This window comes from Camponotus floridanus, unplaced genomic scaffold (assembly GCF_003227725.1).
Source record: "Camponotus floridanus strain SB8 unplaced genomic scaffold, Cflo_v7.5 scaffold9, whole genome shotgun sequence".
NCBI classification, from domain to species: Eukaryota; Metazoa; Arthropoda; class Insecta; order Hymenoptera; family Formicidae; genus Camponotus; species Camponotus floridanus.
This window is the reverse complement of record NW_020229860.1, coordinates 506,521-528,577: the sequence shown is the minus strand read 5'-3', so window position 1 is coordinate 528,577 and position 22,057 is coordinate 506,521. Positions and strand designations below refer to the sequence as shown.

Sequence of the window (22,057 nt, the reverse complement as noted above, 5' to 3'; positions counted from 1 at the left end):
AGCTGCTCCTTTTCGAGAGCCAGTTATTTTACATGAGCTTATGCTCGACATCCTATTGATACAACGATAGCGATGAAATCGAAATATTTGTAAATGGAAAAGTAACTCCAGATTTATATCAATTTTATATCAATTCGTGATTTGAGATAATTTAAAATAAATATATATGATCGCGATTATTCATGATTATTTAAGGATGTTTTGTATGTACAATCCTAGCAAAAGTAGCTGAAAATCAATATTGACGAATATATCCACTTTTGGTGTATTTTGAGTAAGAAATATGGAATATTACAATTTGATCTTAGTATTTTTTAATATTTATTACGTTTTTACTGAAATATTCCGCATTTTGTTAATCGAAATGATTAACTTTTGGCAGAGAATTTTGCCTTGTGACAGATACATGGCTAACTTGATTGAATTATATTTAATATCTTTTTAACCAGTTAGTACTTGTATAATATTATTTGAGCAAATATTTCCTCTGTATCTAAATTTTTGCAAATTTTAAACAAATTCTAAATATTATTTCCATGTGTTTTTGTCATTTAAATCGACATGGTTATACGTTTCCCATAAGAACATTCTGTAAGGACATTCTGTATAATTTTCATTAAATTCTCAATATTTTGAAAATAGGTACAAAACATCCTTAATTGTCTTCCGATCAATTCTGCGACATAAATTATTATTTTTCTGATTCTGCAAATATTCGAATGTTAAATATGAATATTCTTGCAAATACAATCGACTCGATCCGATTCGTATCGTACGGATACAGGCGCGTGAAACATGATGGGAAAATTTTGTGCTCAAGGCTATACATTTCACGATGATCGATGAGAACCCTTCCACACCTGCATATTATGTTTCTCGCGTACGATCGCTCGGAAATCGTAATTTAGATTAATACTTGGCGTTCCGTTAAGTATCGCGCATTTAAGACTACATTTTTATGGATAGCATTTCGAGCCAGGACAGATTATGATGAATGGCCGTCAGTGTTGCTCATTATCTTTCCAATTTTTTCTTGCACGGCTCTTTGATTTTACACCGTAATGTACACGCGGGATTACCGATCAATTCAACGTGACGCTGCATCACGATGCAGCAGAAATGTGATGATTTTTGATGATTCTTTTTGAAGGCTCCAACGGCAAAGGTAGCAATTATTTAGCACGAAAAAAAGATTAAAGTCTCTGCAACTTGTTGCGCGATAATCCAAGCAAAAAAAAGGAAAAGATACACCGAGTATAAAGTTATCCGAGCTCATTATTCGAAAACACGCGTCTTCGAATTAAACTCGAGTGACTTTTTAACAACGACAATTACTTTTTTTTTTGATCAGCTAAGACGATGTCATGTCGTGTTACATTTTTTGACGACGACATCCACGATGCTGCGCGGAGATGTGTTTATCATTCACCATCCTGTCTTCCGCATCATTAATATCCGATAATCTATAACGCGATCGACAACTTTTTTGTTGATAAATCCGATAAAAATGCCTCAAAATGTTTTATTAAATATACTTTGGCCGAACGTTTCCTCATATCTTCTTCAGCAACAACTCTACCTATTAGATACTTGATCATAGATTTTTAAATAGACATCGCGAAATTTTATATGTCTAATTATACGCGGAATGGAACTGAATTCTATCGTTCCCTCGTTCCGTTGCCACGATTTTATCTCTTTCGCGGGATGCGCTTAGTCGATCGAAATGATCTCGTTTCCTCGATCGGCCTCAGATCTGCCTCATTCATTCACTTAGCGCGCTCATTACGCGGCTCGATAGCGAAGCGGCTCGTAAAACGCAACGAGCGATTCCCCGATGGCCGTTTCATACTTAAATCACATAACATTAAATTCGGTCGATCCGCAATCACGCGTTACGTGCCGCGTTTACATAAACGTTTGTTCGGCATCCGTAATTAGTCCCGAATGACGGTCGTTCTTGTGCATATTAAATCATTAGAGGGTTTATGTAACCGGGTATTAAGTTACGGCGGAAATTCCAATCGCCTCCGTTAATCGCTAATCGATCTTGGACCGATTCAGTCCATTCGCGGAGATTGCGATTCGAGTCTATAACACATGCCGATACTTTCTATTCCACTTTTCAGGAAAGCCAAGATTTAGAAGAGAAAGAGGGGAAAAGATACGAGCGAATGTCGCGACGCTTGGACAAAGTGTCCTTATCTTCAATCGTGTTGTCAATTTAATATGTACGCGCGATATGCAAAACGTATCGCGGCCATGGCAAAACGCTCATTTCGAAGGCTTTCGGGTAATTTGCGGGCGATTTATCGCGCGGATCGTAGCTCGTTCCGTAGATCCGATGTTAATGGCGATCTCGTAAAGCATCGCGTTATCGTCATTATACATGCGCGTTGGCTCATTCTGTCGAGACGAATGAGACGCTAGTTCATGAACGTCCAATATAAAGCGGAATTGTCCGCTAATAACGATCGCGAGAAAACTCAGACGAAGAAGTGATCGCGTGTATATGGAGTGTCTCGCGTTATTAAATCACGAAACTGGAATTATAACTTGAAAACAAGGTCGTATAAATAATTTCTCGATACGAATCTGTTTGATTCATGCACTGAGAAAAATCGTTTGATTGAATCAACAAGATGTATTTGATAGAAGGCATTTTAATTAAAGCAAGCAGAATTTCTAGTTTTCATAATAAGACTCGATTTTTTATAACGTTTATAAAAATGTCTATAAAATTTCTTGTTGTATTAATTAAACATGGACAGAGTGATTTTTTTGTAAATTTAGTATTATTACCAAGAAAATTTGGTAAATTTAACAGGAAGAAATTAATCATACTCATCTGGTAATTCCTAAAGGAATTCTGGTTCGTCCATTTTCCAACAGACATATTAATTGAATCCAGATTTCTAATTAATGCAACCGGAATTTTTTCTCAGTGTGAGCTTTCAATGTTGAGCCTGACCGTAAAATTACGCCTCGTTAATACTAAATTACTTTATATACATCGAGCAAATTTTTCTTTAAAATTTATCGAAATAAATCACACGTTCTCAGCTTTTTCCATTGACAGTGATGATTTAAATTTCAGAATTTTTCACGTCTTTGTCTTTCACGAAAAGCGCAGATATCATATAAATTACTTACGATCGTACGGATTTCACGGCCGATTTTGATGAATTGTGAAAGTTGTGACCTCGTGAAGGTCTTTTGCAACCCCGCATTCATTTTTTTTAAATTTCAGTTTGAATAACGATGGCGATCGACGCTGTAGTTTCTAGCCTTGTCGACTATTATAATTCGATTAACATTTTTACTCATGTGGTATATAATTTAGAAAACGTTCACAGATCTTTGCAACACGGAAATTATCGAGATAAGAAACTACATTGTTGATCGATTGTCCGTTTAAACTTTTCTTATTGCGTAACTCTTTTAAGCTATATAGCTATGTATATCCTCAATTATAATTTACATATATGTATAAGCTTGATATTTAATTCGCGTTTATCGTTGTAATGAAAATATTTCTCTCACCTCGTCCGTCGTGACTCCTGGACTTGCCCAAAAATGAGAAGGGCTATCGCGATTGTCGCGATATCACCGAAACGCATCTCTTACATCACAATCACCTTGTTGTTATTGAATGTATAAAAAGCGGATGTGCACGCGACAAAGTTTCACGCTTCCGCGATCAGCAACAGCCCGAGGATAAATCCGACGCTCACCGGAAGCCGATCGTTCGGAACTGGGACCGACCCCGTTCCGTTGTCGGATCGGATCGGTGTGGGACTTGTCGCGTACGCAGTTTCCGACCGACGAATACGACAATCTTCCTCGCTCTTTCTTCTTCTTTCAAGCTCGACGAGGTGTATTTTACAACACGAAGCTTTGCCTTTGATGTTTATCCAACCTCCAGCGATATCACGAGAAGTTTCTTGCCGCGATTCCGATCGCTGTAATCACTCCGAGCTCTCGTTAACACCTCGAGAAGGCACAAAGCCGCGCGCACTGTACAGGTGCGAAAGAGCCGAACTGTAGAGCCAACATTTGGATTTTCTAAAGTGTTTGAACGCTCAACACTCTCGTCCCTCACCGCACCGCATCTCTCACCGCAGAGTGTTTACGGTTTCCAAATACTCTTTCCCAATTCTCGCGTTCTTTCCTCTTTGCGATGACTAAGCCGGGATGTAGAAACGATCCGTTTCTCGTACACGTTTCCAATAGCGTATCGATCGCGTGCCACCGGACGATACCTCCATCGGCGATAATTAAGATCGGACTCGCATCGGATCCGCGGAAATCCGTGAATTCGATCGGGCGATGAAACGTAGTCGACGCACGCGCTCCTCGTCTTGGACGAGGTAAACCCGATTGGAATGTAACTTTAAGTAAGATCCACTCGATTTACCTTAATGAGCGCGATCGAAACTCGATCTTAGAAAGTCGACTATCCTAATCCGGTAAGCGCGTTTATCCGCGATGGAGATGGCGAATCGGTTATCCTAATGGACGCGCGAACATCGGTCTCGTTAGCAAAAAGATACTAATTAAAAAGATAAGTACCGAGTCGTTATCGGCGCGACGCGCTTTATATTCGAGCTGCCGATCGTTGCAGATCGCTGATACCGCGACTCACGCTATCGCCGAGACACGACGATCCTCTTCGACAGTCTCACGCGACAATGTCGACCGATTATCATCGCGATGAGAGGAGTCCTTGTCGTCATCGTCTCGTTAAGAGATTTCGATGCCGAGGTAATTTATCGGCCGGCTCATCGTCATCGTATCACTCCCGCGCGAGACGCTTAACGATCCTCTCCTCCGACGATGGGGAGATCGCGCCGGCGAGATCGCGCAAACCGCAAAAACCGGTGATCGATCGTCCGACAGTCACGAGAGAGAGATACGCTCGCTTCGCATCGCTTCGTACTTATTTTTCTCTTTTCCATTCGTCGGTCGGCTTGCTCGTATCGAACGAAGAATTCTAGCGCTCAAAGAGCACCCTCCTGAAGAGAGGAGAGAGAGAGAGAGCTCCGCTACCGGTTTCTTATTGTCTCGTTGTCTTATTGTTCTGCCGTGTCAGTCCTTTTGAATCTACGCCTCGTCGACTCTCTTGTAGCGCCTCGTCGCGAACAAAGCGGTGCAAAGAATATTCCTCGTGAAGCTCCTTTGCGCCACTTCCTGTCCGGTGTTTTCCTTTTTTTCTTCAATCCCGGCTCGGTATCCGAGAGCGTGTCGCGCATTCGATAATATCGGCGATATTACTCATTGACGGCTCTTGCTTTATCGATATTCGAATCGATCAGCGCCGTCCAACGATCGCTTCGCTGACAATCCGATTCAGGCGATCGATCGTCCCTGCGTTCCATCAACACTCGCGAGAGACATCGTCCTCCTCACTGATCTCTGCTTCTACTCAAAGTCGTATTTTCCGACGCGTCATTATTCATCATCCGACCGCACGAGGACGAAGACATCATCGCCCCCATCAAGGATTAATAAATGCTCCCGTTGGACTCTTTCCGAGAGTTTTGGACGGTAGACAGTTTCTCAAAGAGATTTTTTATATAAAATAAAAAGGAAACGCGAAAAACCCTCGTCGAGCATTTAGCAGATCGATTTATCGCGGGATGCGTCGCGTGCACAACACCGGTCGCGCGCGGGAACTAGAGCAGAGGGTAACTGTGCAAGGTATGCGGTACAACTTGGTGCTCAAGGTAACCGCCGCCACCACCACCACTACCACCACCATCATCACGGCACGACCACTACCACCGTCGACGGGCTACGGGCAACCGCGATCGCGTTAGGCTTACGAGCTCCTGCCACTTGGGGAGCCAGCCACACCGGGAGGGTTACTCGGCCTCTTGGCTCGGCGGAGAGTTCGACGCATGGGGAATTTGAACGAGCGGGCAGAAAGTAAAGCGCGTATGTGTTCGGTCGAGAGGAGGGCCCGCGATGGACTGGCCTCGACCACGACTCGAGTCCTCCTACCTTTGGGATCGGGTCCCACAGCCTCTACGATGTTACCTCTACGATCTCTACCTCCTCTCGATCTCTCTTTCTCTCTTTTGCTCACCGCCCGTGCTTCTTTCTCGTTTTCTCTCCATCTCTTTCTTCGTCTTTCTTTCTTTCTTTCTCTTATTCCTCCTCCCTGCTCTCTCTCTCTCTCTTTCTCTGTGTTACTCCCCTGCTCTTTTCCCTCGTTCTTATTCTCTTTCCGCTCTTTGCTTTCCTTCTTCATTTCATTTCCTCCTCCGTGCGTTACATCCTCCCGGTCTGCTCCTCTCGGTCGTCACTCGTCGGCCACCTCGCTTTGCTTTAATTTGAAAGTTACCCGCCCGCCGATGCTTTCTCGAACGCCGTACGTCTATATCCGCGAAACTGCCGCTGCATTTCTTTGCCGCGTTACGCACTTTTTGATTGCGCGTCGGATACCGCGGCGCCGATGCGAGAATATTGCGAGCACTTGTTACTGTCGCGATCCGCGATGTTCGCCATAAGTAATGGACGCTGAGCCTTTTATCCTTTTTCCCGCACGATGAAAGAGATACAGATTTTTTATGCAATCGAGAGAAAATCCTATATCCCGCAATATCGAGCCATATCGCGAAGGATTTTGTTATCGACTATGCATAATAGATGTAATAATTATTGAACCGCTATGTTAAACTTATATCAGAATGTTTTATATATCAGTATTTTCTCGTATATTTGACAAATTACGATTATAAATTTTGCTCTTTGTGAAGCGAAAAGGGAGAGAAAAAAATAATGTAGAAGAAATGCGGAAGAATCTGAATTGTTTACGTTAAACGTCAGTCTGAGAATCCGATTGAATTGTCTGAGAATTCGATTAATTGAATTCGTTCGGCGCGAACGGGATAATTGACTGCTTGCTACGCCTACGCTTAGCGGAAAGCAAGATATCGTATCCTTATGTTGCAGCTTTCTTTTAGTACATTCTCTATGCATTGTGGTTAAATTTATTAACTTCAAATACGTGGGTTTAGTTTCGTAAATTATAACGCGGAAAGCTTTACGAGCCGCGTACTCGAGATTGATGGAACGAATTGATCACTTCAATTTAAAATAATACAATATCGAGAACATTATAGAATTGTAGTGGGATTTATTATTCGCGCATATTCAAGTCATTGCAAATATCGCAAATTATCTAAATATTTTTATGCTATTTCCCTCTTCTGAGATAAAATATGCCATTTAAAGACGCTAACGAAACAAAATATATACTGTTTTCATAACATTATATGATATCATCAATTATAATCAGAGTATTGTATCAGATATACATATATAATGTCGAGATGAGCAATAATGAGCGATATATATGCGCGAAAATTTGATTCCATCACAGACATGTATTTCATGGATGGATCACCTGATCGATCCGGTCGATTTAAACTTGATATACGAAGAGTACGAATGCTGCTGGCGAATATACATTGACGTGATTAAAAAAAAATATTCGATCTTACGTGAATGAGAGAGAGAGAGAAAGAACTATCTTCAAAATCTTGCGACCTTGTTGCTTATATCGAGAAGGGGATCTTAAGAATAGCATTCGAACCATCTTATCGCACAAGAGTGAATCGATCATTAATACCGCAATCGAAGATTCCCGTTGAATATATGAATAATAAATAGAGTGTCGAAGATAAAACAATAATTTATAATAAACAAAGGCGGCTCACACATGTACGCATTACGCGATTTTTCATTTTCTTTCACGTTTTGACAATCAGGGAAATTTCCGGTGCCGCCTGGGCGCTGTTCGTGACATCGGAAATTAGTATGTTGCACTCTGGTAATTTTCTGGTCTTTTATAGTCTCGTGGCATGCAAATATCACGACCGGTATACGTATATATATATATTATGATGAGTAAAGTATATACACGCGAACGATGAGAATTTTATTCAGAGAATCTCGCCGCGAGTTCCCTCTCCCTCCGTTTATATGGACTCGCAGTTCCCTCGCGTTTTTCGAGGAAACAAGCATACCATATAACAACCATGGGGGGCCTTTGAGCGAATTCCATTAATTATATATCATTACGTCGTAATTGTATGCCGTATGTTTTCGGTTTTAAGGGGTCTTCGTCGTGTCGGGTCGTCGTCCCTCGTGTATGCCTCGCACGATCCAGCGCTATCAAGACGGGGAAAAAAAAAGTAAGGTGATCACCACGACCCCCGGCAACGCTACGGAAAATACGAATTTCGAAATGTTGTCTTGAAAATAAAAGACGCGGATCTATCGAGGATATCTGATGCGAAATTGTCTTTCTGGAGCACACATCGTGAATTCAGGTATGTGACTTCCTCTCGCATCATCAATCACAAATCTCGATTCTCTTGTTTTATTTCACTTCCTCCATTTTCATAATTTCGCTCACCAATCATACATTCAATGGAATTATAACTGTAAATGTATTGTAAAAATTGATGCACGGTAATGCGATGCCAATGTTGGCGAACGATGTGTGACAATAGTGCTCTATCATTCTATTTATGCGAGCCGGACAAACGACAGGAATCACGTCTGGCTGAGCAGAGCAATGTAGTCGACCAAAGCTAAAAAAAAACACACATTTATTTGTGAAAGGACTGAATTATTTCTATGATTTCCATGAATCTATATAAATTGTTCCGTAGAATTGCCCACGATTTGAGATAATAATTATAATTTTATGTATAATTGTGTACAATTAGTAGTCGACAATAGCACGAAGCCGGAAACTGGGTTGCGTCACGATTTCACGCAGAAATGTACAGGATGTACATAAAACACGACGCGATGACAAAACCAATGCCGATTTATTGCGAATTCCCGTTTTATGCTCGCTTTACTCGCGAGGTTGTCCCTTTCTCGCGTTTCTTTCTTTCAACGCGAGGGAAAGATGCGGGGATACCGTAAAAATGTTTATAGCCCACTGTGAATTCTGAGCGTGCAGTTTTCACACCGTAGCGTTTTAATGGAATATCATTAGCTTCGCGATTCAACGGGTAATTTATAACGACGATTTAATTAACGACATCTTAGGAACAATAATGCTGTCACACGAGGCCTTATGACGCTATACGTGTCCCTCGCCTCAGATTTCTTATTAAATCGGTTCTTTCTCATTATCGGTTAATTTTTATTTAATCGGTAATTCTTATTAAATCGATAATAAAGATAACACAAAAGAAATTTTTTTTAAATTCATTTTTAAAATTTATTTTTAATTCTTAATAATGAACATCATTTCTCTGTTTCAAGGTATTCGACGTCAATTTTTTTCTTTTCTTTTTTTTTTTTTAACGACGTTCCATTCTCATTATCACGAAAATTCAACCCGTATGCGTTATATACACCTGCGGCAAAGTTGAAGGGAATTTTCTTGAATGCGCCGCCCTTAGATAAATTACCTGAGATTCTCCAAATCGAGTCGTATAGACCTAAGAACCCTGCGCTCGTATTAGGCTTTATGACTCCATTATTCGTCGGACGCACGATCGAAATAAAGGTATGAAGTTATTAAGACGGATAGCTTCACCGGTTCGTTTTAGCCTGTAGGTTCTCCAAAAAACCTTCAAAAAACAAAAGAGTTACAGAGAAACCTTGAATTTACTTTGTACGCAGCGTCAGGTCAGATCAAATAATAATAGAATAGTAATTTTATATTTTGTTTGTAGAGATTTCTAAAGAAAAGCAATCGGTACATCTTCGGTTCTTCAAAAACTTTCTTTTGGGAATTTTTTTCAGAAAATTTCGACTCACTTTTATCCTTTCAAGATAGCAGCTTGTCCCAAATAGAGTAAACACCTTTCCACAGTCGCAGTGTCGTTGCTCTAAGAGCCCGAAAGAATCTCTACCCCAATCTTTTATATCTCGGCGGATACAATGCCGCCGAGAGGCCAAAACTGGCTAGCGTGTAGAAAACGTTGTACCCGACAAACATCTGCCCGAAATACAAACCGCTAATAGAAACTCACAAAAAGATGACATGAAAGAAGAAAGGACTACAAAAAGCATGGGGGAAGCAGCGAAATCCGAACAATAAATCCTGTCTAGAATGTAACAAAAAAAGAGGAAAACGTGGATAAAAGAACTAATTGAGAAATTTATCTTAAAAAAGGAGATACGTAACTAATAGTAACATATTTCGATAAAAGAAATAAAATTTTAAAGAGACGTTACAAATGTCTGAAAAGTCAAAAGTGACAAATCTACAAAAATCACGTCAAAGTTTATGACTTTCTCTTTCTCTGTCGGAGATTATAATCTCATAAATCAAGCAAATATCAACGAGAAAGTGTGGATCTTATGAGTTTCTCATCCGGAAATGCTCCGTTTCTCCAAGTCTTTTGGAAGAGGCAGCCTCTCTTGGAATGACGCTGAGAAGAAGGAGCTCCCCGGACGAGGAAGAGAAAGAACCGTGTGGAAAGGGTGGAAAAGACTGTTCTTTATCGCGTTCTTAGTCATTGGTTACTAACGGACAGGCAAGAGCGACTCCTTTCTCGCGTGGGTCGGCGAGAGTATTTTAATAGGAAGCAACGAGCAACAGGTACAAGTGCAAGAGCCCGTTTGGGTAACGCCCATTCCGGCTCGCGCTTCTCGTTATACGACGGAGCTGATATTTTCTCTTTATCGGCGTGGCTTTCCTCCCTTCTTTCGCGATCTTTCCCGCCGACCGGAAACCATCGTCGTGATCGCGGATCGTCGCGATAATTTCTCTCTCTCTCGCTTGTCGCATCGTGAGACCAAACGCCCGAAAACTGAAGCGACTTACAGAGCCACAATTACATCCTAAATGATGAAGGAAACCCTAATTTTTTGTGATACATCCTTGAGATAAAATATGAACTCCGAACATCTCCCCCTAAATTATAAGATTTTTTTAGGGTGCAAACGATCATTTCCCTCATTTTTCGCGCCTTATAGGGCCGCTCTAAGGATCTGACGAGGAACCAAGCTGCTGTAGACTCGCGATAGATGTTCTATCGCGAGACAAAACTAATTTTCCACGAATAAGTTGGCTATGTTAATTGTTTTTGTTACAAATGTCTCGGATGCGAAAAAGAAAGAAAAAGAGAGAGAATGAAAAAGAGAACACAAGGAAGGGGAAAAAGAAATTTTGCTGAGCGAACGAAACTGAGTCTCGTGATGGGCTCTCGGGATCTCTTTAAAGTGCCGCGGTCTTCCGATAATTAGAGGGCAGCCATTGTTACACCGGGATTCTCGAGCGAAGGTAAAAAGAAAGAGAGAGAGAATCGAGGAGAAGAGAATGAGAGGAATGCGAGAGAGAGAGAGAGAGAGAGAGAGAGAGAGAGAGAGAGAGAGAGAGAGGAGAGAGATGGTAGCAGACGGCGAAACTCGAAGAACGAAGGAGGAAAAAGAACCGGCCTACCCGGCCACGGAAATGCATGATTTTAAGAGCGGCCACGCGATGTGAGAGACGGTAAACGACGTGAGTGAAATCGAAAGAGAAACAACATGAGAGACGCGAGAAGATCGTGAGAACGAGAGGAAATGACGGCGTCGAAAGCAAACGTGGGCCTCGCGCCAGGCCAGCATTCGAGATGAATGACTCGATGCCTTTTCGCAGAGATTCCGAGCACTAGCGCGATAATGTTATTTTGATTATCTGATAAGTGCGAGTGCAATAAACGTATGAGATATGAACGTTATACGGGCGTTCCGTCACAACACAATATCGTTGCTATTCGATTTACGGTAAATATATGAAATACAACGTCGCTCGATTTTTTTTTAATAGCAAATATGAATAAAATAACAATAAATAGGCTATCAATAATGTAATGTAAAATAAACAATAAACAAGGAATTAATATAAGAGCTCGATAATAGGCGCAAATAAACATTTGGTTAAAAAAGATTTAAATAATGTTTGTTATAGCTTTGATGTATTTCGGATTAATTAAATTTCGATTGGATAAAATATTCTTTACGAATAATAATAAGAAAAATCATCGATTAGAAAATTCTTTATTCTTTTATGCTTGCATCCGTTCAAATCCATTTTCGTTATGTCAAAGTGCAAGGTGTTGTATCTAATCGAAATTTTACTAAAGATAGCCCAAAGTGAGCTGAAGAGAATAATAAATAATATTTTAATTTTTTTCAAATCTGTACTTTCACATACGTCTATTACTTCTTATTGTTTATTTTACATTATTATAAGTAATGCATGTGAAATGGCAAATTTTCTTGAAAATAGTTAACGGATACTTACCTCAGGAACAAGCCTCGAATCTGCCTCATTATGCCGTATCGTGATTAAACAGCCGCCGCATGTTTTGTTAACTGACGAAATTATTTCAATCCGCTTCCTCGCGCACAAAGCAACAACCTGCGTCTGCACGGAGATGAAAACACCATCTGATAAATTACATCGACAGGCAATTAGCGTGTCCGTCGATTTTCATAAATCATCGCTGTCGCTATTTAATGATTCGATACAAATTGGGACATTTGGCCCGCGGTTTGATAATAAGTAGCTTTCTCCTCCAAGTGTATCACCCGGGCGTATCGAGTCTTCCATGATCATTTGTCACGTGAATGTCGGGCAAATTGCAAATTTTCCAAAGATGGAGAATGCACCGTGTGCAATCGTGCGATTAACGCGCGATATCTTTCATAAATCGCGCCGCATGATCATTTCCAGTCGCGTTGTCGTTAAAAGGTAGAGGCGAAAGGAGACGCATTTTCTCAAAGTCACTCTCGGTGACTTGCGTTTGCATTTAATCTCGCATCGAATTGGTCGCTGTCTTTACGTGTCTCGACACTCTTGGCGGACGGTAAAAACACTGCTTATCGACAACACGTTACGTGCAAAGCGCCTTGTCATGTCAGCCTATTATTCCTATCCGCACAAGTAACGTAGGACACAACCTACGTCAACATCGACAGCTAAATTGGTATACGAGCACAATTATAATCTTGGGTCAGTTGGGTTCTGCGAGAACGTTAGATTTAAAAGTTTCGATTTTTTTTAAAGTCCGGGGCGCGGAGAACCATGTTGATCCAACACGTTGCACGATGTTGTCAAGGGGACACGTGAACGCGGATGTGACCAAGTCCAACGGCCGAGATTCAGATGGAACGAGGGTGAACGAGACCGAGCACGAATCTGGCCTGCATGATAATTGGCCCAGGTCCCAGCCACTGTTCCTCTGATAACAGGTTCTCCGGTTTTGGTGCAGCCGCGGTATCGCGCGCATGCGTCCCCGTCCGCCACCCCGTCGACGTTTCCTCTCTTCTTTGAGAGGTCGTAAAGATAATGCCCACATGCTATAGCGTCCCGGCAGCATCGGCACGGAAAATTTATCCAGATTCCATTTCAATGGAGATCGTCCGGCGCGATTAATTAACTCGGACGGATCGCGGCGCCCATCATGAGGGCCTGGGCTCCGCTGGGCTCGCAGGCCCTCCATTGTCATTGTTTACGAGCAACGTTGTATCCGTCTCTCGAGAAGTCGACGGGAGGCTCCGTTTACACGAGGGATAATTAGAGTAGACTTTTCATCGCTCGGACAATGCGCGCGCGTCCAAGGGGATTAATTTACCCGGGTAAACCGAAACGTTCCGGTTTCAAGTTTGAATGCGAGTCGTGCAATTAGCGGCTGTAACAATGTTAAGCAAAATTTTCAATCCTTTCTTCAGATATTATTCAATTTACCTTATTAATCTTTTCTCCGTGAAAATTAATACGATATCATTAAAAAATGTATCCGATATATCGGATGATTTTGTTGCGAGAAATTTGATGATGCGCGCGAAAGGAATCATCGACTGACCTTCGTTACCTTTGGATTATGTTTGAAAAGCACGATTGTGCTTCGCTCTCTTTAAGTTAAGCGGATCAATCCAGCTAGCAGGTTCCAAATCTCCTGCCTTTACGATCCATAAAAGGACGAACGTCGTTTTTAGTGGCTATTACACGAATCCCCCGATGTAACATTTACGGCTTATGCACCGTGTGCGGCAGTCATTAAAAGGCATCGCGCGATCCATATGCTCTCGGTGCTCCGTTTACGTTTACGATTAGGCGTACACATGTTTCGCCGCGATTCTTCTCCGATCCTTCTCGATGTCATCGTTTCGTTAAAGTATCATAAGGGTCCTTAGTTCCCTTTTTTCCGACATGAAAATGTATTTAAATGTAAAATTCTCAGTTTCTCTATTTTTCTCAAAATTTGTGACAGCCCCATCGCTTGTTATAATAGCGAGAATCAAATTTTTAAGAAAGCAACTATGATTCTTAATGTCGATTCCATTCTCTTACACGATTATGCAGCGGATTACATAGGACGTACATGAAATATATGCGAAAGTCATAGGAAATGTATCGCCACGTCGGCTCTTTGATAGAGAAAAGTCACGCGTGGGCGGCCGCCTGTGTTCAGCCCTCGTGTCTTTTTCGCGCGGAGAATCCGCGACTTATTTATTAGACGCCGACGCGAACTTGATTCGATGCAGCTTCTATTAATACGAGGATCTAGTTCGTTTGTCGTACCGATTATCTACTGGCGATCTATCAATCACGATATACGGTAGACGGTCTTTGCTTTCAATGAGACCTTCTGAGCAAGAGAGCCGCAATTGCTAAAAATCTCGAGACAAGCTATAATCAACGCTTTTTATCTGTAGAATGTGCACACGGAGAAAATTTTATAGTATAAATTACATGAAAAATTTCCCTCTTACAACATGTATTTTATAATACAAATTGTATGAAAAATTTCTCTTTTACAATACATATAAAGCTGAAATATAACGATTTATCAGGATATTTATTATTTTTTAGAAATTATGCATTTGTTTGTGCAATAAAATATAATTTTAATAATTATAATACACTCCCTTTTGTAAAATATAATACTTGTACAAATATTATTGAGAATAAAGTACCATGTTTTTCTTCAGGTATTAACATATTCCACGATTACAAAAATTATATTGTAATTTCTACTTTAATATTTTCTCCATGTAAACAATCCTACGATAATATAAGAGAAAAAAAAGACTTTTCTTAAAGCAATAAAATAAGCAAGTGCATTAAAAGCAAAAATTTCCTTCAACTTGTATAACTCTTTCAAATATTTCTTCAAGACTAAAATTATAATAAATGAATTAATCGAACTTGTACAAGTATAATATTGGAGAGAAATGGAAAACATTCGCTAGAGCCATTCCTCCTCTTCTCTCTCTCTTTCTTTCTCTTTGTCTCTCTCTTTTTCTCCATATATATTCGGGCATCTTGTGCCGGAATTTATTGCGTCAACGAGTTGATTATTAAGGAGGCGGATCAGAATTTACGCACCTGAGCGATCTCACGCACGACCAGACGCTTCTTACGCTTCCCTGCTCCTCCTCAGTCAGTGTCTATGAATATTAATAAGGCTGGCGATCGACGAAATCCTTTGCATCTTGGTCGGAGGACATTTCTCTTACGAGACACGCGGTATTACATTGAATTCAGTTAATTACGCCGATCAATTTTTATCACGCAAATAGACGTTTCGCTCATGGGAGAAGTTATGTCCTACGATTTTTGTGATACGGTTTATAGAGAAAAAAGTGAAATTTTCCCACACAACGAATATCAACATTTCTCATCTTGGCTCTCCAGATTCTCGTGATTAGTCTGTACTTTTGCGCCAGCTTCTGAAAGAACTTGCATTCTTTTCAAGAAGCCGCTCCTATCGATATATCGACCGCCATGGTTAACGTGGTTTATTTATTAGGAATCTCATCTCGCCTCCAGGATCCCCATCTCACGCGCGTACGCGAGATGTAACGAGAGCGATCTTTTGCGCGGAAATAATTATTCGTGGCAATTAACCGCATATGTAATTAACTGATAAATTTCGCGTTAATTGCTCTTCATTACGCGGGCCCAAGATTGATCGTTCGGTGGGATGGGTCGTTATTTAAATCAAAAGCAATTTATATCGAACGTTCTCGTACGCGAGACGCGTATAACGCGCGTCTACTTTTATGCGTAAAACGTGCGAGATTGAGAGATATCTCGTCGTAAACGCGCAGCCCTTCTCGAGAAAATAATTCCAACAAAAATTCACGCGCGTTACAAATTACTTATTATCCTTTGTTACGTCATACATTACGTTTGCGCTCGATCCGTACATTTACGGAATAAAACTAGACCCTCGCAACTATTCAGAATAATTTTATTCTTCATTGAAAACCACGCCGTAAATCAGCGATCGGTCATGCTCGATTAAATCGCGTATTACGTCCGGAAACGTATTATTACATTTCGTAAATCCTTCGTGTCCCTTCGTATTACCGTTAAATAGAACGTATACATAATATGCTCTACGAGAAGATAATTATCCGATATTATTTATTTACCGATCCCGTTCCGTCGCGCGCGACGACTGGAAACCACGTCGTTCGGATTCTAATTCCATTAGAAAGGAAAACGCGTAACTTGTCATGTATGTACGTGCGTGTGTTTCGAAACTTCCGGTATAATTAACGCACAAGTCGGTGCGCGCAGGCGGGATTTCTCACCCACCGCGAGTCCTCCTCGCTTGATTGCGCTCGCGCACGGATGACATTAATAAACGCCTATTACGGGAAGGACGACGTCATATCGTTCCTCATCGTAAAATTGTTCGCGGTGAGAAACAGCCATGACGGTGAGAAATTATCGTCTTGAATCGCGAAGGCAAGAAAGAGAGAGAGAGAGAATCAAAGACGTGCATTAATTATTAAAATTATTAAAATTTATACGTTTCTTGACAGAGTAATTAAAGGTTCTATAATTCTTAAATGCAAATGAACCTCGACATCTCTATTTTGAGCGATTTCGTGAAAGAGCATGGAGAAAGGTGGATATTTACTTATCGTGAATCTATTTATTGATTTGTCGAAGAATATTATCTAAAAATGATCAAATTATCATATTATACACATTAAGAGAAATCTTAATGAGAGATTCATTATTTATAGTATAAATAAATCTCATTTCGAGCTACAATTAAAAATCGACAGTAGTATACTTACATTTGCAGCTGTTAATAGACTATGAACTCTAGTAGTGTAGTTTTTATTGTATCATAAATCACTCGACCGTGAATAAAATATCTCTCTATATAACACGATATCGTATTTCGTTTAATAGTACAGATTGTACATGGTAATTCAGTGAACGATATAGCAGGATATATTTCCAATCTATTTAATGGGAATAACAATTATATTATTTACATATATCGTTAAACCGATCATTGTATCTTAGACACAAAAAGTTATGATGAATAATTTAATAAATATTGAATTTAAGATCGCGATCTCTCAGGAAATAATTCAAATTTTCTTAATTATTTCTTAAGGCGTAAAGGAGCGATTCGAATCGAATTCCCATCCGCATCTTCATGCAAAGTCAAGCCCATCTTTTCTAATACAGGATTATCGGCTACTCCTTCCTTTTTACAATTTCGAATGATATCTTGATTGTCAGGGTTTCCTTCACACAGGTTTCTCAAAGCGAAGATGGTCCATTGCAATATAACTGCGTGGAAATTGTCGGCGATATAAACAAATGCGATTCGAGTAAGACAACGTAATGAAAAATTAGACTTACGCGGATTCCTCGCGTCGATGTTGCAGCAATCCAAAAGTAATGGAATTCCGTCTATTTCGCGAAACTGAAATCACACATATATGTCATATTTTTATTTGAAATATTTCCAAGTGTTTCAAAACATATCGCTTTTGTTCATATATAATTGAATATTATTTCTAAATAATTAGTCTTAAGTATAATTAAAGTGATCCATCCAATTAAAATAAAAAACTTATTTATATTTTATTATTAATGGACATTCTTTAAGAAATTAAATTAGCATTCCATCGACAGGTTCTCGTATGTTGGCGCTTTGATTCATTATAATTAATTTATCTGTCAATATACATGTAACGCAGACTTTGTCATCTCGCGCATTTGCTAAACGCAAAACGTTGGCAACGCATATCAGATTGCGATCATTTTACCACATCTCTCAGTCGGACGGGATACTTAATTTCGTTTTGTATGACGCGACAGGCCGCACGGATGTTTTGCTCGTGATATTCTGTATCATTCACATACGAGATTGTAATCAGTAGGAAAGAAATATCGATTTCCCGTAGCATGCAGCACGTAACAAAAGCAAAATTTATATTTTGCAGCTATCAAGGTTTCTTTTAAATCACTTATCATATTACATATGTACACATATATACAAGAGATAATATAGTTAATTGATTATATTGTACATGTAGGAAATAATAAGAATAATCAAGATGCAGTTATAATCAGAACAGAAAGTCTATCATGAAATTAATACATTTTAATAATACATGTATTGTATATATAATAATCAAATCAAAGTTATGTGTGTATATAATATAAATATAAAACAAAAAAAAACAAAATTTTAATTTTAATTAAAGATTGAAACGATATTTAAATTGTAATTGAAATAATTTAAAATGTAATTGAAAAGAGATTTACCCTTTGAAAATTAAGATATTTACAGTAAACAGTTAACATTTACAGTTAACATGTAACATTTGTGATTCCTTAATACTTGGCCTAATGAGAGATATTGTTTCAAATAATATTTTTTTAGAGATGTTAATATATATGTATAATGGTAATATAGATAATGTCCCCTATATTTCTCAACTTAATATTTTATAACATATTCTGATGCATATCACAATTAAATAATAAAAAGAGAAGGACCAATTTAAAGAACAATTTAAAATACTGGGGATAGGAAAGAGAAAAGTAACTTCGTTTCTAAAATATATATATTAAGATATATATTTTAAGATCAAAGTAAAAATCTATTTGTCGAAAATTATTTAAATATTATTACATATTTTTAGATGTTTATTTTATCAATAATATATTGTAGCTTTATATAAAGGAAATAGATATTTCAGTCAAAATATTTGTCAAAAAAATCATTATAAAATTCTTGAATAAGTATTGTCTTATCGTTTAAGATTAATAAGAAATATTCTTTATCGACATCAGGTACACTTAGTATTATTAGTACTAATTACAGTACTAATTACATATAAATTTGCATCAGCACAAAAATTCTTGGAAAAATTTAACAAAAAAATTTTGTACTTACGAGATCTTGACACATTTTGTCCTTGTGTACCATATTTGCAATAACTTGTATTAATCCTACTTTAAAACCATATGCAGGATGATCTTGCAGATTGTACTTTGATACTTTGACTATCATTGATTCAGTATCATACATCTGCGAATTTACATCAATTGTTTCTTCTTGACTATTTGGTGCCACTTGACTTAAATTTGTTATTGGAGTAAAATAGTTATCTCCTTCCTTTCCTATCATATGTAAAGACATCAAGAGATCTATAAAAATATATTATAGATTTTTATATCTCTGATCAGATTATATTGGAAATTGATGTACTTACATTTGCAATTAATAAGTAAAGGCCTGGCATTTTCTGAAAACTTGTATCGCGTAGTAATAAGTCCCAAAATATTAAGGATAAAAACAACTTCTGTAGGATCTACACTGTCCACATATGTGTCTACAGTTTTTAAAATAAGATCACTATTCTTACAAAATGTTAATGCTAGAAACTCAGCCTGAGTATCTGTGAGCACTGTATTGTGATGAGATTGCCAAGACTCCCAGAGTTCATTATAAATAATTTCAAGTAAATCCAACTTTTCGTTTATAGCCATGTTACTGTATATGTTTTCAAATTTATTTGACTGTTGTAACAGGAACAACAATGCATCTTTTGCAGATGTAAAACCTTCTTTAATAGGTTTTAATAAGTGTGAATATAAACATTTCTCATTATTTGCAAAATAGTTGTAATGTAATTTGTTCAGCGCATTATGTACATATATGCATGCTGCATTGGCAAGAAGTTTATGATTAGATTGCATGCTATTCCTAAAAATAAATTATCATACGTTAATCAAAATTGAATACTGAATAAAAACTTGAATTTATATATAATTATGTGCATAAAAACTTACAAAATAGCTTGCTTTAAATTCTCACAGTTTAAATATCTCAGTATATCGTTGTCTATAGATATACTTATACTTGAACATGCATATGTAAATAAATTACATAAGAATTGAATGCTGAGCCTAAAGATATCTAGTTTGCTATCGCTTAAGCAATCTATAGATTTATTATGAATTTTAATATAATTTATAGTCCATTTTATAACTCCATCATAAGGAAAATGAGAATCGTGTGGATAGTCGCAATTTTGCTTGTGCCCATGTTCGCATAAATCACTCTTAGCTAATTCTTCATACAAATTTTTGTTGTATTCATCAGATTCCATATTTCCCATTGCGTGTTGTTTATATTTGTAAGTGTCGAGGCAAGAGTTACCCAGACATTTCAAACATAAAATTTTAATCACATCCGGAGTGGTTTCGGTTATAAGTGTCTGACATATCTGTGCTAAAATACTCACATCAAACAATATCCTGAAACATATATAACAATTACATATAATTATCTATAAATTTTTTTGATACTTTATATTTGATACTTTATACATACTCTGATTCTTGTTTGACAAAATGCTTGGGTTTGACATTTTCTAAAAATTTCTCCCAATCTTCCTCCTTTATAATCATTCTTAATTTTTGCGAATTAATATATGCTGTCATTTTTTTTTTTTATAAAATTGCTACTATTTATTTATTTATTGTTTGAGAGGTTAGGCGCTCTTGTCTGTACGAGACCTGTTCGTATTGCTTGTACTTTTCATACTCGGATACTAAAAGTGCAACTTCATTGACGCTAGAAACCAGCGGCAAATTAAAATCACTAGACTTTCTCTAGATATGGCGTCAATAAAATAAAGTTCAAACAGTTTCAACTTTTTCAGTGTGTAAAGCGGCCTTTTCATTGACGCTACTTTTTAGCGTCAATGAAATTGCACCTTAACAGTTGGCAGCCCTACGAGATAGGCTGTGCAGCACTGCGCGTATATAAAATAAATTTGAAATCGCTTCTAGCCTAACCATCTTCACGCGATCGACTTTATTTGAATTGCACGGCATCGCATCGAATTATGATGCGATGCGGCGCCGATTTGTTCGAACGTAATTCGGGACATCGCGATGCTGTATAAGCGTCGAATGAGCACGAATTGTCACGCAAATATGATAAATCACATCTACTCACCGTTCACCGGCTGTTCCACAGGCCGCTCCACTCGCTCGCCTCGGGACGTCCCATTCCGATCTTGATGCACACGATATCATCAACGCGAACGCGCGACACTTTATTCGGCACTCCCGATATTCGCTCGCATCCGATAATCATCATCAAGGGCGCAAATAACGCGACGCGACTTCGCTCCATCTTCGCGATCGCGCTATCACTGAACTGTGAAAAATAGCTGTCGCGCACTTTTATCGACATATTATGAAAGTCGCGCGATCATCCTTGGACACTTTCGACGCTCTTTCACTCGCGATATTCGTTTAAAAACGGTTAAAAGACGCGAAAAATGCGGACGTACGACGATCCGTGTAACTGCGTATGACTCCGATTCACGTATGACGCGTATGACGTAGCAGTGACGCGCTAACATGGCGGCCGAACCAGTGCGCAGAAACGAATGCACACTGGTTCGGCCGCCATGTTAGCGCGTCACTGCTACGTCATACGCGTCATACGTGAATCGGAGTCATACGCAGTTACACGGATCGTCGTACGTCCGCATTTTTCGCGTCTTTTAACCGTTTTTAAACGAATATCGCGAGTGAAAGAGCGTCGAAAGTGTCCAAGGATGATCGCGCGACTTTCATAATATGTCGATAAAAGTGCGCGACAGCTATTTTTCACAGTTCAGTGATAGCGCGATCGCGAAGATGGAGCGAAGTCGCGTCGCGTTATTTGCGCCCTTGATGATGATTATCGGATGCGAGCGAATATCGGGAGTGCCGAATAAAGTGTCGCGCGTTCGCGTT

The 22,057-nt window shown here is 39.0% G+C and overlaps 2 protein-coding genes across 5 annotated transcripts in view; both read right to left on the bottom strand.

Annotated features, from left to right (window-relative positions):
- The window catches only part of LOC105259313 (protein Wnt-7b), a 55,492-nt gene extending 42,296 nt beyond the window's left edge, over positions 1-13,196 (bottom strand). The window contains exon 1 of one of the 3 annotated variants that reach the window (XM_011271188.3): positions 12,269-13,196. In XM_011271188.3, the coding sequence (XP_011269490.1) occupies positions 12,269-12,297 (29 nt within the window). In that variant the 5' untranslated portion in view covers positions 12,298-13,196. Of the gene's footprint in view, positions 1-3,543; positions 6,019-12,268 lie in introns of those variants that run through there. The other 2 variants (XM_011271187.3, XM_011271186.3) reach the window with 2 other exon arrangements.
- Positions 13,197-16,813: 3,617 nt separating this feature from the next.
- LOC105259311 (ataxin-10) lies at positions 16,814-20,887 on the bottom strand. 2 transcript variants are annotated; one of them, XR_002192927.2, is made up of 7 exons: positions 20,637-20,887; positions 20,093-20,560; positions 19,513-20,006; positions 19,194-19,447; positions 17,648-17,711; positions 17,068-17,575; positions 16,814-16,944 (listed from the first exon to the last, which is right to left on the bottom strand). XR_002192927.2 is itself a non-coding variant. In XM_011271184.3 (6 exons), the coding sequence occupies exons 1-6, from the start codon at positions 20,744-20,746 to the stop codon at positions 17,385-17,387; spliced, it is 1,581 nt and encodes a 526-aa protein (XP_011269486.1). In that variant the 5' UTR covers positions 20,747-20,887; the 3' UTR covers positions 17,020-17,384. The 2 variants fall into 2 exon arrangements, 1 of the variants encoding a protein (XP_011269486.1); XM_011271184.3 differs by lacking the exon at positions 16,814-16,944 and having other exon boundaries at positions 17,020-17,575.
- Between the last annotated feature and the right edge of the window lie 1,170 nt (positions 20,888-22,057).